The 16,911-nt window shown below is 48.9% G+C and overlaps 1 protein-coding gene across 3 annotated transcripts in view; it reads left to right on the top strand.

The window, feature by feature from the left end:
* Positions 1-16,258, top strand: part of Znf518b (zinc finger protein 518B) — a 20,076-nt gene extending 3,818 nt beyond the window's left edge. Inside the window, exons 2-3 of one of the 3 annotated variants that reach the window (XM_029567606.1) lie at positions 1,917-2,118; positions 10,232-16,258. In XM_029567606.1, the coding sequence (XP_029423466.1) occupies positions 10,425-13,652 (3,228 nt within the window). In that variant the 5' untranslated portion in view covers positions 1,917-2,118; positions 10,232-10,424 and the 3' untranslated portion in view covers positions 13,653-16,258. Of the gene's footprint in view, positions 1-1,916; positions 2,252-10,231 lie in introns of all 3 variants that reach the window. The other 2 variants (XM_029567605.1, XM_008841590.3) reach the window with 2 other exon arrangements.
* The last annotated feature ends 653 nt before the right edge of the window (positions 16,259-16,911 follow it).

Below are 16,911 nucleotides of genomic sequence, written 5' to 3'. Positions count from 1 at the left end.
CCGGGCGAGGCTCCTCAGGGCGGAACTGGGCGGGGAGGGTCGGGCACCGGATGGATCCGGGCGGCACCGGGTCAGGCACCCGGTGTGCACCGGGCGGGACCTGCAGCCGGGCGCCCGCGGCCTTTGTGCGCGCCGCGCCCGGGCTCCGCCGCCCCGCGTGGACGGTTGTGCGCGGCCGGTCCCCGCCCCCCGCGTTCAAATGATGCAGCGCCAGGCGCATCCGACCGCTCGGCCGGAGCAGGAAGTGTCGTCAGGAGGCCATTTTTAAAGCCTCCTGCGGGCCTGGGGGCGACTGGACGCGGCTGTGCTCCTCCGTGCTTGGAAGACACCCCGCCATCCTCCCGAGGCACCTCGGGGTGTCCAGATGCTTCCCGGGATGGATGGTATCAGCCGCCCGCGTCCGCTCGTCCTGCCACGACCTGGCCTCGCCTGGACCAGGGAACCGACAATAAACTTGAGAACCACGCTGGCATTGTCTTTCCTTGGGAGTGTCGGGATGGGCCGGTCCACCCAGGACCTGAGCGCGGGTGGGATGGGCACGGTTGAAGCATCGAGTTGTTCCAAAGGCCAGTGGTCACTGTCTGCGTGACCCCCTCCATCCCAGCCTGCCTGCTTCATCTGGTTGCCTGGGGCTGAGGGGGTGGGTGGGGTTATGGGGGAGATGGTGAAAGACTGCCTTCTAACCCCCAAAAGGAAAACCAAAGGATAGACCCTAGTATTGATTGTTGATATACCATTAAACTACTTCTGATATTAGAAAATAGAATTACCAGACGGTTTATCAAAGTAACGTTTAAAAATCAAAAAACGAAGTATCAAGCACTTTGTGCTATTGAAAATTAGCCTACCGACATGAAGCCAATGTTGTATTTGAGGCCTTGAAACATGACCCTCTTAAGATTGGAGTTGAAAGCGCTGTGGAAAAAAAAAGGCTCCTTGGTGACCAGCAGCTTACAGTCCTTGGCTAGAGCAGCCCAGCTAGCTTGGGAAGGTGTCTCTGCCTGTCTGAGTCACACAAAGTTCAACCCAGTCCATGACTGTACAGGACAGCTTACCCTTGCCAAGCATTCTGGAAGCCCAGGAAATATTATCACATCCTTGGAGCACAGTGCAGCTGGTCGGGTTTTTGAATTGTAGAACGCTATCTTTAACCAAGGATGCCCTTATTTAAAGAAGTATTTTTACCTTGGATCTGATGCTGTTCCCTTGACCAGCACACTTGGATGTGTCCAGTCTTGTGCTGGTGATGGCTAAGGAGCAAATCAGATCAATGCTTTGTTTATTGAGCTTCCTCGCTGATGTGTCACGTTAAACTAATTGGATTTTTTTTAAGTCCACCTTAACTGGTTCTTGCTCTCTCCCGGTCTGACTGCCTTTGAATAAGAGGGTCTGGGCAGTTTGCAAGAGGAAAAACACAGAACAGATTGATCTTTGTTGCTGTAAAAGCTGCCATTCTGTTCGTCCACTCCCTCATCCTGAGCCAGTCTCACTGAGTGCCTTCCATGGCCAAGCCTGCAGAGTCCTCGCCATGGAGGATTCGACGAGCCTTGAGTGTTCTTAAACTGCCTGTGGCCTCTCTTGCATGCTGGTGTTCCCATCCAAAGCCAGCCAACAGCAGGAAAGTGGATAAGAGATCATCTAACTAGACCCTTCCCTTGGTGGGTGGGCATAGGATTGCCTGGGAATGATTCTAACCGATCATGTGCCCCCACCCCAGAAGGAGCCATCCACTTCATTTAGGTCATGGGAATCCTGGGAACCCTTTGTTGTTTTTTTTTAAGCTCCCAGATTGACGGCCTCACAGCAGTGGCTGAGAATGACCTCGAAAGTTGATTTCTTTTCTACAGTAAATATGTCCGAAAAACCAAAGCTCTGCAGCTCCAGGACTTAAACCCAAGTGTCTGGCTTTGTTGCAGGCCCGTCTGTGCAGCCCAGGCTTCTGAATACGGAAGTCTACACCAGGCCCTGAAGTCCTGAAACCCATGACCCTTGACGTCTCAGAAGGAAGAGCCTTGCCACATTCTTGACTTCAGGGCCCAGCGGCTCCTGACAGGAAGACAGTGCCCAAGAGGCCAGGAAAGCTTGCCATGACCTCAGCTCACAGCTCCAAGCTACAGGGTAACAGAGTTTTGACTGACTGCTGACTACTGTGGCTGTCCACCTCTGTGTAATCTAGAAAAGCCATATACTGTCTCCAGTTCTGTCCTCTCGAAAGAAGCAGGTAATTGAAGTTTGCTTTGAGGATATCCAGGTAAGGTAATGAGCCTGCTACAACAGGCTTCCTTCCTCCTGACTTACTAGAGCATCAGCAAGCAGCCAGGTACTGAGAATGCCCTGGTCAGCTTCCTGATGACGGATCCTCATTAAATTTGCTCATTTACTTCTGGCTCCAGTCAGACTCCTTAGGGACAGCAGCCGATACAGGGGTGGGAGGACACAGTCCTGGTCTGTGCTTGTTGTACTCAACCACACGAAGCACTGTGGGGAGCATTCAACTTACTGAGGACCTACAGAGAGGATTCTGTCACCACACACCTCACAGATACTGTCAGGATGTTTCCAAGGTTGCACGCTGGCCAGAAGCAGAACTCTGAGGCCTCTCGCCTAGTCAGATCGTTGCAATCTCAAGGCAGTTTAAGGGGCTGTACAGAGAGGTGATGTTTTTCTTGCCTTCCGTGTGCTTCTGCACCTGGGATTTGGGTGGTTGTCAACCTGAGCTCCATGTTAGAATCAGCCCCAAAGCCTTAAAATCCTGTCTGGACTGTGCCCTGCCACTGCCTCAATTAAGTCCCACTCTTTGAGGAATGGAACCCACCCCGCATTATTTTCAGTGTTCTCAGGTAATTCCAGCACTTAGTGGGGTAACCTCCTGTTTCTGGGACTTCCTTTAAACATGATGGGCATATCCTGACTAGGCTTGCCTTAATGCAGCCAAAGATCCCCAGTGTCGAGAGAGATTTCTTTTATGAAACTCAGTATGTTCTACAAAATTTTGAGTGCTCTTTAAGTCAAAAGAAAAGCAAGAGCATGGAGATACAGAAATGTGTGAGTTTTCATCCCTTCAGAGACCTGAGGTGCCTGGGATGTTTCATGACAGCCTTCTGTAATGGTTCATGCTGTGTTGCGGATAGGTGCTATCTTTGATACTAATGAGTATATTTGCCTTTTAACAATTTTCTTTTTCATATCAAAACTACAAGCTTTAAGCTTCAAGGACTCCAGTCATATTCCGAGTCTTTCTTCTCTGGGAAGGTATTGGGAGAAGTAGCCTGTGAAATCCCTTCCTTTGTTTTCTGGTGTAGAGTTCATTGACTGACCTGCCCTGCAAGGCCAAGTCCTCCCTGAGAACCCAGGGATACCCAGAAGCTCCCAGCCTCCAGGCAGGTCTGGACCTTTATCTCTACTGCCTCTGCTCCTGTACCCAGTTTCTGTTTGTCAGAGCCCCCTGTGCTCCTTGACACCTAGAGGAATCCTACCAAAGTGTTGACGTTTCTTGACAGATAATGGGCTCTTTACCAATCTGGTTATTTGCCACCTACACTTAATTTTTCTCATACATCCTCATAATCAGCCACACTAGTGATTATTCCATTTTATAACCAAGGAAATTTGGCTTAAGCTAGGTTAAAAGTCTGACATCACATAGCTAGCTAGAAAGCCAGAGAGCTCCCTAGCTTTCGACCCTTGTCCCTGGTGTCCAAAGTCACTTCCTGCACTGTTACACTGAGCTGCAGTCACTGAGGAAGCAGAGGGATCAGACTGCCTTCCACCCTGTTCTATTGCCCTGGCAATACTTTTGGTTTCAGAAGGCGGTGGGACCCCAAGGGCCATGTTTGTCAGCAGTATTTGGACATGCCTCTTGCCATCAAGATGCCTATCACTCTGAAATTGAGTCATTTCTGAGTGGGAGGTGGTTTGTATGGAGATTCCAGTGCTTGATATTCCCTGTTTAGGTCTGTTTTCCTACCTGCTCAGTTCTGATTTATATTTGAAGAAGTTGATCTGGGGAGATAATGTGTACTTTGTCTGATGTTGTGAGTTTTCCTCAATCCAGCATCATTTTTACATGCTGCCAGGTGTCCTGAGGTCAAATAGTGTTAAAATGTGGGTCACGGGGAATGACAGACATGTCATTTTATGGTTAAATGTGAGTGTATGTGCCACAGGGCTGAGGCCTTCCCATACAGTATCCTTGAATCACCCTGTCAGCTGTTTGGTGTGAAAGCCTGTTCCTTGCCTGGCAGGAAATAGAGAGAAATCAGTTGCCTAAGGACCCAGCCACCAAGGGATGGAGAGTTAACCTTCCAGTGGATTCCCTTTGTTCTTCATGAGCATGGCGGCCATATCCCTGCCTCGGGGATGGATGTGGGAAGGACCACATGATAGGAGTAGTTCTGGGTCAAAATGCCTATAACAACCTGCTTAAGCTTGCTTCTCCATCAAAAAAGTCAGTGAACCAAGATTGCAACTTTGCCCGTCATGTCTCGGGCACAAAAATGTACCTGATGCATCTGGCTGGTCATTTTTCTCATTGACAGCTAGTAGGGACACACTCACTTGCTACAGGCCTGTGGCTGAGCTTTCGTAGAGGGTGAGGGAAGGTGCATGGTTAAGTAGGCGACACTTAAGGCAAGAGGCAGTTGGCACTCAGCAGTGACGTTTGTGTCTAGATGGTTATAGCCCTTTCCCATTGAAACTGACAAATCGTTTGTAGTGAGGTAGTTTTTAGGGTGTACATCCAAACAAATACGGTTACAAGAATAAACTGAGATTTGGTGTGTGTTCTGGAAAGCCGTTGTCAGGCAGCTAAGAACCCTGTGCTTCAGCCCTTCTGACTGCTTGGCATAATTTCTTCATTAAAAATGGAAAGTAACATTTACTAAGTTCTGGTGAACTGATGGCTAAGACCTTTCACTTGCATGACTACACCTGGCCTCCTGCAGACGCTCTGGCATAGGCACTGTGACTGTTCTACCTGCAGGCCAGGAAACAGTGTGCCCCAGGCACACACCTGCATTGTCAGCACTGCCTCTAAGGCCCTCCAGTGTTTCCATAATTACAGCCTGAGACCTGATTATACACTTTGTCCTGATTACTGAATACTAGTAATAAGTATTGGGGAGTTGGATGCTTCCTTTTTGATAATACCTAGAAATGTTTATGTCTTTAATGACCTTTCATATCATTGAACAGATTTCTTCCAAGTTCAGCGCCCCCTTCCCCCATGTTCCTGTAACAAGTGTCTAAGACATCAAGACAAGGCCTGGGGGTGTGGCTCAGGTGTGGGTGTGGCTCAGGTGGAGTACTTGCCTAGCACACAGGAAGTCCCGGGTTCAGTCCCTGGCACCACCTAAAACCAGATGTGGTATTGCATGCTGGCGATCCCAGTTCTCAGGAGATAGAGGCAGAGGGAGCAAAAGTGCCACGTCACCCTCAGCTACATAGTGAGTTCAAGACCAGGTATGAGACCCTGTCGTGAAAAACAAAGCAAAAACAATAGCAGAAGAAATCAAAGACAGAGTACTCAAAATTAAAATTTTAAAAACTGAAATTTTATCCATAGTGCATACAGGTAATCTCCCTGCCTCCTCGACCCCCAGTGCAGAGAGTGGGGGTGATCCACAGGACTGCTTCTGTTTGGTGTACATGACAGTCACCTTTGGCTTTTGCTGTGGATAATTCTACATCAAGCAGCCCATTGTATGCTGCTATAATGCATAGGACACAGCTTAATGTTAGGTGGACAATTTCCCAGGCCATAAACTCAGCAGTGCTGGAGCCCTCCTGAGTGATCTGCCTCTCAGGTGCATGGAGAGCAGCTGAGCTCTGCCACTGATACCTTGGGTGCCGGCGGCATCAAGTGCATCCATGTGCAGCCCTCTGTCTGAGGTGTCTTATGTCATCTTTGGGCTTCAGCCACTGATAGTGACTCCCCAGGAGGATTCAGCTTTGCAGGTGGCTGGACTTGGACGTGAGCCAGATGGAGGACTTTGTACGCAAGGAAGAAGGCTCTCACCCAAAGGTGCCTGCACCTGGCAGTGTTCACGCACAGAGCTCAGCCACTGCCCTCCTCCCGCCCTGCAGCCAGTTACCTTCCCTTGGTTGTTAATATCAAGAAACCTCACGTATTTTCTACCATGAAGGAGAGAAGCAGCAATGCCATAATGCCCCGTTATTCCAAGAACAGCTCAGGGGCCCAGGTGACCCTGTTGAATAAGTGATGTAGGTCACTCCTGGCCCAGAAGCCCTGTTTCCCCATGCAGTGGTGTTTGCTGATGGCCCTCTCGTCCCTCAGATTAACATTTGTTCTTGAGGATTCTTAATTGAAAATACAAATGGTTCCCTACTGACAATGGTTCCACTGAGAATTTTGTGACTTCTTGATGGTGCAAATGCAGTGTGCATTTGGCAGAAGCCAAACTTGTGATCTGTGTTTTTAATCTTTTCCCGGGTTAGCCACCTGGAGCACAACACTGTGATGTTGGGCAACAGTGGTGAGCAGGAGCTCCCCCAGCAGCTGGGCAGCCTCGCATAAACCATGTACTCCGTTGAAAAAGTTCCACGACATGAATTTTATCTAGCTTTATACTAGGTTATGTCATCATTTTTGGTTTAAAATAGGCTAGGCTCCACTATAGGGTGCTGAGTTAGATGCCCCAAGAAGCTGGGGAGCATCTGGCACTGCTTAGGTGGCTTTGCAGAGATGGTACCAAGGGGACTGTGCCCCCCAGGTGCTCTGCTGGCCTGAGTGGGGATTCCCCTTCAGGCTGCTCTCTGCCTCTCTCTGATGGTCATGACGTTGGTGTCTACTCTGAAATTTTAAAAGGAATGGCAGCCATTTGAAGGAATTCAGAGAGACCCTGTCAAAACCTTCCTTCATTCCTGAATCTTAGAGGCTGGGAGGATGTGGAAACAAGCTGTAAATGGAATCCCAATTCTTTTGCAGGAGGAAGCTCTGCAGGTTCTTGGAGAATTACTTAGAATCAAGGTTCAAATAAAGTCCTACATTGAAACCATTGATAAGCAAGCTGTGTAGGGCAAGCCCTTGACATTCACATTATTCCCACCACCCCATGTTGTGAGACTAGTAGATGACAGTAGACATCACCACAGTGACTGTGTGCAAACGGAACAGATTTAAGATCCAAGAGCTGCCTGGCACCAGGTGGTGGCCCATCACGAGGGGCTCCTTTTTCGCCTCTAGAGTCGGGTTGAAGAGAGTAAGTTACAGGGAAGCACCTTTCATTTTCAACTAGGGGCAAATTGTTGAGGGTGTGAAAATCAAAATCTGAAAGAAGGAAGGAGTTGGGTGCTTAAAGCACCAACCATGTGGTCAGTGGAGGTGTTCGAGCACTTTAAAATGTCTGCAAACCAGTGATTTCAAATATAGGCTTTTCTCAGGATCATCCAATGCTTTTAGAGAAACACCCCCCCCATCCCACCTGGCATAATGCATCCCAGGAAGTCCATCTGCCATGGCTCTTAAGTGCCTCCAGATCCAGGGCCTTAGGACGTGAACCCCATCCCTCAGCTACGGCCTCTGCATTCTCTGGTCTTCCAGGTACTGGTTGCAGTTATAGCTGCTTCTGCATGAATTTGCTCATGAGAACCTGTTGATGCTAAATGTTCTTAGATGACAAAGTGATTCCAGGGACCAGCTACACCAGACAAGGCTTAGAGATCTAGTCTAGGTGTCTTGTGTGAATGAGCCAACAGGTGCATGTGGGTCACTGCACGAGGTCACTTGGTGTGGTGGCGGGAGTCCTGAAGGTCACTTCTGTCTCCCTTCACTAAGCCCGTTTACGCATCTGGAAAGTAAGAGTGTGTCTGCTTCTAATGGCTCCCTCAAAGTTGTCCTGATGTCTGTACTGGGGGTACAGTGGAATACCTGGTCTTTGCCCGTGTCCATCTGCTGCCTGTTAGGAACATTCGTGTGTCCTGTCCAGAGTCAGTCCTCTGGCACATGTGCTTGACCCCAGAAGGGTCAGAGAGCACCAGCAATCCCAGTTCCTCTGTGTGCTTGATGCCCGAGTGTCATGCACAGTTAGTGCTCAAGCCGGGTAGTGTGGCAGATGCCATCGGGGAAGACAGGACTGGAAGTTTCTGGAAGAAGGTAACCATCTTCTCCAGAGCTGGACAGGAAAAGAGAAGACCACAGAAGAGAACACAGCTTGTCATCAAATCAGTTTCTCCTGCACATAAAGGGCAGGTTTTGTTCATGCTGATCTGAATGTGCACAGCCCCTTCCACAGAGAGGCCTTTGCTCCCTTGAGCTGGCCTTCCAGACCAGCTTTGAGTAGCTCTTGGCTTGACAGTCCTGCACCAGAAGAAGCTGCTGGTCTCCCTCACTGTCCTGCCCATGGCCCAACACCGGAATGTCTGTATGCTTCCTGCCCTGTGGAGAAGGACCTTAGAGGTCTGAGTCTCGGGTGGTATAGTCATGGCAGCTCCATGGAGAGGCTGCATGAGTGGCCTTGATTCTGATTGCCAACTGATCTTATGGAGGCTCAAATAATGGATTTTTTTTTAAGGTCATAAAGAACAGCTTCTAGAAAGTTCTAAGAAATGGTATTGTTTAGCTCCTAGTTCCATATATTGTGAATGAACTATCTTTACAGATTATATAATTTTTAGCCACTGTAATACATACCTGCGCATATTAAAGATCTCACTCTACAAGACATGTGTTGCCTCACCTGCCCAGGCCGCAAGGCATTGTGCTCTACGGCTACCATATAATCCCTTCTAGTCCCTTGCCCTCTCGAGCTAGAGGCTGTTATTGGGACATAAATCAGAGTGTATCCTGCCCATGCTCCAGTCTCTTGCCTGGTTCTCCATCTCCTGTGGAAGGGAGGCTGCGGTGTCGTGATACTGTGTTGAGGTTGTTCTCTGCCATATCTGCAGCCCCCACCTTACATCCTAGCTGATGCTCCTAGTGCACCAGGCCCACGTCCTGCAGACTTTGGCCTTCTCCCTGCCTGACACTACCTTTTACCTCACACTGATAGGACTCAGCCCCTTGCCACAGGTCTGTATGGGGAGGCAGCTCACCTAGTGTGAGGTCTTTCCTGGATGTCCTCCCCTCCATCCAGCCCTGCAGCCTCCTCACATGAACACCCCCACCCTCTTCACCTTGCTTTTTGGTATTTCTTTTCTAATGGCCCTTTTGGTGTTTTTGCTTTTAACCACCATTTGACAAGTAAGTGTTCGACTCAGTCTCCACCGAGTGTGGCTATCATGAGGGCTGAGTACTCTGCTTTTTTTCAAAGCATTTTTTTATGTTTATTTATTGTATAGGTACACTCATGTGCCACATGTGTATGGAGGCCAGAGGACAGCTCACAGGAACCAGTGCTCTTTCCAGCACGTGGGCTTTTTCTGGCTGTTGAACCCAGGTTTCAGGCCTGATAGCAAGTGCATTTACCAGCTGAGCCATCTTGCTGGCCCCTTTCTTGCTCTCAATCACTGCTCTTCAGCACTTGATAGATGCCCATGAAGATGTTAAAGGAATCACTGTTTGGTTGGTTGGTTGGTTGTTGGTTGGTTGGTTGGTTGGTTGGTTGGTCTTTTTGAGACAGGGTCTCCTTGTAGCCCCAGCTGTCCTGTAACTCACTATGTAGACCAGGCTGGCCTCAAACTCACAAATATCCACCTGCCTCTGCCTCCCAAGTGCTGAAATTAAAGGCGTGCACCACCACGCCTGGCTAGGAATCACTATTTTTGTATCAGTGTTGACTTCTTACCACTTGCAGAAGCAAACTGAATGTTTAAGTGAGAGTCGGCATCCAAGCTGATATAAGTGTAACGTAGATTCAAGTCTGAACACTTGTACCAAAGCCCTGGCCGGCCACTTGGGAGCTCACCCATCAAAGCTGAATTGACGGTATGATGTTTTTGCAGACTCGTAGGAGACGCCACTTGTGTTGTTAGAATGCACTGTCATGTAAACATAGCATCCCTTCCTCAGAGCAATTTGTCCTGAGCCAGAAATTATGTTCTTCCTCCAGGCACCCCTGTGCTCATGACTGATCTAGGGAACTAAGCCTGAAAATGTGTTTAACTTAGGCTCGGCAGCCCGGTTCCCTTTGTTACTACAGAATGATAGTTTAAGATTATCTGTTGAGATTTAACTTGAAATTTCCAGAGCCATTAAAAAACACCGTACATGGTAATAGCTTCAGGAAACCTCGAGTTTCTGTACTAATCACACTTTATGATCTTCTTCCTGTAGTATTGCCTGGAAACAGAACTGACAGCAAGCATATTTTGGATCATGCACTTCCTGTGAAAGGATACTGAATATGATTACGAAGCACCCTCCCAGGAAGGATCTGGTGCTCTGCCAGTCAATGAGTCTGTTGAAGGATGTCTGCCAGGGATTTCTTCATGTGAAATCCTTCTGAATTTCAGTCAGCTCTGTGGAAATGCAGATAAAGAAGATGAAGGATATTGGAGAACAGCTCTATACCGCACAGGTGAATGGCGGACCCAGTTCCCTGACCATGTCACCCAAACAACCGAATTCTAACAGAGCTACTCGGCCAGATAGACACGAAGCACACACCCTCTTGTTCCAAGGCTCAGAGGCAGAGGCTGCCATGTTGACCCTTGCTACGTGTGTGCAGTGTAAAAGTGTTCACAAGATCCCGCCCCAGAATTTAAAGAAGGGCCCTGGGCAGAGCCAGCAGGCAGACGCCTACATCTGCTTCAAATGCAGCCTCCCAGCGGCACCCACCCAGTTTCATTTTGTGAACAGTAACCCCAGCGCCACTCACGCTGGAAATGAAGGTAACACCGTCTCGAGCCCTGTCGGTAGCAAATTTAAGGTAAGGAACTTTAAGCCGGGCAAGTACTACTGCGATAAATGCCGCTTCTCCACCAAGGACCCGCTGCAGTACCGGAAGCACACGCTGCAGCATGAGGAGATCAGGTTCATCTGCTCTCACTGCAGCTACGTCTCCTACACCAAGGGAGAGTTCCAGAGGCATCTGGTGAAGCACACCGGCGTCTTCCCCTATCGATGTGAGTACTGCGACTACGGTGCTATTCGAAACGACTACATTGTCAAGCACAGGAGGAGGGTGCACGAGAGGGCCGGTGCCAAACGGCCACTCAAAGCTGTTGCCAAGCTGGAGCCGAAGAGAGCCACCGTTGCCAAACAGAACCTGGAGCTCTTAAAGGCTCCCACCCCAAGGGCGGCATTTCCGAACAAGTTGTCCGATCAGCTCTCCAGGTTCTCTCTCCAAGCAGGCAAAGACAGAGTGCACAACATCATGTTGGTGCCCGAAATAGAGTACCAAAAGGATGTAGTGTGTGTTCCAAACAAAACGACCCTCTCGAAGCCCAGCGAAGCGAGTCTGCTGGGGAATAAAAACGTCCAGGTGGAAGTGCTCTCCCCTGCCAAGGAGCCCGTGCAGCCAGGCATGCCCTTGACTGTCGTGGCACCGGCAGAGCTGGTGGTCCCCACCAACTGTCTAGCTCAGTTGATCGACGTGAAGGTAGTCAATGGCACACAGCAGCTTGTGTTGAAGCTGTTTCCCCTGGAAGAGAACACTCACCTTGAATCTGGCAGAGGCAACGGAGGTCCTGAGCCTGTGACTAAGGAGAAGGGCTCCGAGGGACAGAAAAAAACACCCACTACAGTAGCAACAAAGTCACTAGCAATGGAAGGGAGTGCTGGAGAGCTTGTGGGCCGAGATCACCTTCACTCTTCAGTCCAGAAACAGCTTAAAAACGTGAAGTGGGTGAAATCCTGTGATTTTTTCATGCCAAACTCTGGCATGCTCACCCATCATGAGCCCTTTCTCAGTTCTGATACAGTTAAAGATTTGCAGAAAAATCATGGTTTGTATCCACCTCAAGCCCTTCCTTCTGCTGCCTTGAAAGGTCCTTCTCCAGCTTCTGTGAAGAACAGTGTCTCGCGTGGTCCCGGAGCCACACGGAAGCCTTTCCTGTGTAAAGCTGCTGTTTCCTTTGCTGATGATGGAAGGCATTTGCACAGTGACTCAAGGCAGCTACTTCCGCTTGCCTCCTCCATTTCCTTCACTGGGGAAAAGGCTGTCTTGCCTGTGGGCGGAAGCGAGTTGGAATGCAGGAGTGGAATCGGCATTCCTGAAAACATGGTTTCCTCTGATAGACAACTGGAAGGTGGGCAGGTAGAAAAGAAGGCTGTGCTGAGCGTCGGCCAGGTTCCCTCTGCACACCACAGTGAGTATTTACACATAAACCTAACAGAAGAGAAACTCAGGCCCCAGCCATCTGGGGATCAGCCTGCACAGCTAACGAATTCTGAGCGGACCAATGACACCTTTGAGGGCCCGATCATCTCATCCGTGTTTTCTCTGAGCTCTGGGTCTGAGAATGTGCCAGAAGGCATCAAATGGAATAGTTCAACAACCAAAATAAAGTCAATCGAGCTGCTGCGCAGGAAGATTGCGCAGCTGATTGAGTCCTGCGGCAAGCCTTCCTCCTTATCCGCCAGTGGTGCTCAGCGCCGATCTGTAGGGCTGGCACCCAAGCTGACTTCCAAGGCAACTCCCGAAGGTGTTCAAGAAATTAATGTGTCCCTGACTGGCCCTGGCCCTTCTGCGGGTCCTCTTCCAAAACCTCCGAATGAGGGAGGTGTTACCAGCAATGGACAGGTTGCTCAGGAGATCTGCCCCCCACTCACCAATGGCAGTGATGGGAAAACGGAAAGCAGAGTGGCCCAGAAGGCTCAGGTTGCCACCCCAGTGCTGATCCCCAAAGGGGCTGTGTTGAGGGTTCTGAACTCTTCTGAGGATGCTCACATCATAGAAACCGCCTGTGACACACCTGTCAGCATACCATGCAGCAAAGCTCAGTTAGCAGACCCAGGTCCATTCTGCCCGGTGGAACAGACAGGCTCCGGCTCGCAGCCTTTGACAAGTCAGAGTGGGCCAGTAGACACGTCCCCAAGCCTGGAGACATCTCTTCGGCCCAAATCGAGAAAAGAGGATGCCCTCAGTGGTGTCACCCCTAAGAAAACCGTCCCTGGGTACAGTGCACAACCTGGGATCATCGACTCGGGCAAGCCTGGGAGGCTGATTTCTAGAAGTCTGACCATAAGCAGGAGTAAAGCTAAGCAGATGAGCTCAGCCAAGAAGAGGAGCAAGATTCAGGCTGACCCCGGCCACTGTCTCAAGGACGCTTCCATTTTTCAGGTTGCAAGGCAACTCCGACTGATAGCTGCTAAACCAGATCAGTTGATTAAATGTCCCCGACGGAATCAGCCAGTCATTGTGTTAAATCATCCTGACGTCGACTCGCCAGAAGTGACCAATGTGATGAAGGTAATCAACAAGTACAAAGGCAATGTCCTCAAGGTTGTCCTGTCTGAGAGGACGAGGTGTCAGCTGGGCATCCGGAGGCATCACCTGCGGCTGACCTACCAGAACATGGAGGAAATGAGCCATTTGAAGAGGCAGATGATACTGAAAATGAAACTGAAGAAAGTGCATAAAAACAACTACCAGGTGGTGGACACACTGCCGGATGACTCAACCCAGTGCATATTTAAGTGCTGGTTCTGTGGGAGACTCTATGAGGACCAGGAGGAGTGGATGAGTCATGGCCAGCGGCATTTGATAGAGGCAACCAGAGACTGGGACGTCCTTTCCTCCAGGGGCAAATGAGCCAACACTGGTCTCTGGAGAGAATTGTTTTTCTTTTCGTTATCCTGGCTTGGGGTCACACCCCCTGTACCCCTGAGGCAATGAGACATGCAGACCGTCAGAGTCGGGGTTGCTCACCCCCAGGGTCCCCGAAGGAATGTTGAGAGCCCCTAACTTGAGCTCTGTGGCTGGACCGAGAGAGGTGGGAGGATTCTGAAATTCCACTTTTTTTTTTTTCCTGTTGGAAGCTGTTGAGGCTTTCCACTGGTTTTCAGTAGGACCTGATGTCTCTCTGCCTAGTCCTCATTTTCTGAGTAGACAGGTCCCTCCTACCCATTCGGAAGGACAGGTTTCAAGCGTTTGACTCACTCCTGAGGTAAATGCTCTGAAGAATTCAACCTATATCCTGGTACGAGCATCCACTCTTTCTGCTTTGGCTCTTCCACGATATTTGGTACCTAATAGAAATTTCATTTTCTACTTGATGAGTTATCTTAAATTTGGTTTCAAAGTAAGCTGTCCTCGGTCCCCACTCCACAGTACACACAGCAGTGTTCTGAAGAGCAAAACTCGCACCGTTCTACAGAGCACTGAGCTTTGCTTCCATTGCTCCTTGAAGGACAGTGATCCTGTTTCAGCAGCAGGAGAAGAGCAAACAATTTCCAGTATCTAGATCTTGTTTGCTTTTGAAATATCTTGATTTGTGACAATTGATTAGGGGATGTTTTTTTATTATTTTTTTAAGGTAAAGGAAAAATATCTAAAATTGTCTGTTCTTTTGCCTTTAATGCTCCCCAAAATAAATGGCCATTTTAATATGTGAAGGAACAGATTCATTAAAATACAGATAGGTAGGAGCAGAGCTTAAAGTGAGCACATAAGGCTCCTCTGTCCTTCTGAGCAGGCCCTCCTGGGAACAGTCTATCAGAAACCCAATACATTTTTGCTCCTGAAATCCTAGCAGCTGGCAGGAACCCACAGCACGGGCAGAAAGCCCCGCCTGTTTGCTGGGGCTTTAGGATCACTAGCCCTGGTTTTCCATGCATGAGCAGTCTAGCTTCACTAGACACTGTGCTTGTCACCTTTGCTGGGAGGATCCCTCTCCACCAGGAGGTGTCAAGACTCAGGGATCTTTCTGCGTGGCATAGGAGAATGTCCGTCTCCCTCGCACGCAGGGCCTCCTGGGTATCCGACTCCTGGCTTTGCTGCGGCAGATCCAGATCTTTGATCGCAGCTCAGTGAATTGTCCTTCAAGTTCTCACCATAGGTGACTCAGCATTTCTCAGGTGTGACTCAGTACCTGACATGATGCTAATTGTTTAATTTAAAACTTGCATTTTCGTATATGTGTATATCTGTGTACACATATACATGTTTTTACCATTTGCAAACATATAACAGCTAATTTTCTTATCTCTTTTATGATGATAGTGCACTGGGAGAATACAAAGCCTTTTTATATCCTAGAAATAATTTATTTTGGAAGTACATTTTTACAATGGTTCATCTCCTTTTTAGAAAATGCAAGCCAGTAAGTGTGGGTCTGATCACAGCGAGGAGCCAGGAGTAGCCAGCGCCTGCTGATCCTTGTACTATGGTGTCAGTCGTGGTGCTCAGTGACTCCATAAGGAAGAGCGTTCTCAAATTTGAGCCACAGTGTAGCGGGTATCCCTCCAGCAAGAGCCAAGCCTCGTGAGATGTGCAGGAAGGAGAAGGAAAGCCTGTGGGTGTACCTCACTGCTGAATAACTTCTTCCTGAGTGGCCAGGGGGAGAGCTGGCCACGGGCAGGCAACAATGTTGCCGGCAGGATGTCCACACTTTGCTGTAGGTTCCAGGTAACCGAAGGGAAACAGTGGAGCTGGGTGTGTTTTGAATGTGCAGCAAAGCTTTGGGGGGTTTTCAGAACAATGATTCTTGTCAAAGAATTAGAAGGGCTCCTGGAGCCCTGATCGTGGGAAGGCCACAGTGACTCTTCCCTAGAAGCAGAGCTTTAGAAATAGCAGGTTAACATGTAGGTAAGGGCCGTGGAAGGAGCCCATTTCTAACTAAACTGGAGGAGAGCAGAAGTGTGGTATCTCCATGTCCTTACCTTGATTTTGAAGGATCTCTAGTCACTACATTTTGTTAATAGTACTAATAAGATTATTTTAAGCTTATTTTCTAAACTAGTTTTTCTTGGGGGACCAGAAATGAGAGGACCTTGTTATATTTATGATATAGGCAAGTAGAGTAAATGGAATTTTCAAAAGCCACTGACTCTAAGTGTTCTCTCAATAGATTATATTTTATTCAAATTTTTATCTCCAGCCCAAAACATTTTGTAAGCCCCTGTTAGGGGCCAAGCACTGTTGACCTAAACACAATGTATTAACCCTCAGAAGTACCATCCCTCATCCCTTAGGACTTACATAAGCCACCCCAGAAGATGAAGGTGCCGTGCTGTTCAGCTGTCACAATGACTTCTGAATCTGTGAATGTCTTCATGAGCAGAAAACAAAATTTTGTCAAACATGTCAAAGCATTATAATTTCTGTGTGAACAATTTGTGTGTCTGCTGCTCTGATTCGGAAACGTGTGTGTACATAGATAGAAATGTTGGCATAAATTTTGTTAAATAAAGCCACTCTGAAGGTCTCTGCTCATTCATTTCAAATATTAAACAAGGTGGCTACTACATATGCCACGTATTGCTTAATAAATTTCTGAGGTGCATAAAGGCCTCATTGCACATACCCGGGCGGATGAGATCTACCCTGAGCTAGAGGCATTGGGGATTCCTGAAAGTCTTTAGTGCACATACTCAGGCAGATGAGATCTACCCTGAGCTAGAGGCATTGCTGGGGATTCCTGGAAGCCTTCGGTGCACATACTCAGGCAGATGAGATCTACCCTGAGCTAGAGGCATTGCTGGGGATTCCTGGAAGCCTTCGGTGCACATACTCAGGCAGATGAGATCTACCCTGAGCTAGAGGCATTGGGGATTCCTGAAAGTCTTCAGTGCACATACTCAGGCAGATGAGATCTAACATGAGCTAGAGGCATTGCTGGGGATTCCTGGAAGCCTTCGGTGCACATACTCAGGCAGATGAGATCTACCCTGAGCTAGAGGCATTGCTGGGGATTCCTGGAAGCCTTCGGTGCACATACTCAGGCAGATGAGATCTACCCTGAGCTAGAGGCATTGCTGGGGATTCCTGGAAGCCTTCAGTGCACATACCCAGGCAGATGAGATCTACCCTGAGCTAGAGACATTGCTGGGGATTCCTGGAAGCATTTGGT

The sequence above is a fragment of the Nannospalax galili genome, unplaced genomic scaffold, assembly GCF_000622305.1.
Source record: "Nannospalax galili isolate Female #2095 unplaced genomic scaffold, S.galili_v1.0 scaffold200, whole genome shotgun sequence".
Lineage (NCBI taxonomy): Eukaryota > Metazoa > Chordata > Mammalia > Rodentia > Spalacidae > Nannospalax > Nannospalax galili.
This window is presented reverse-complemented; position numbering and strand designations above follow the sequence as displayed.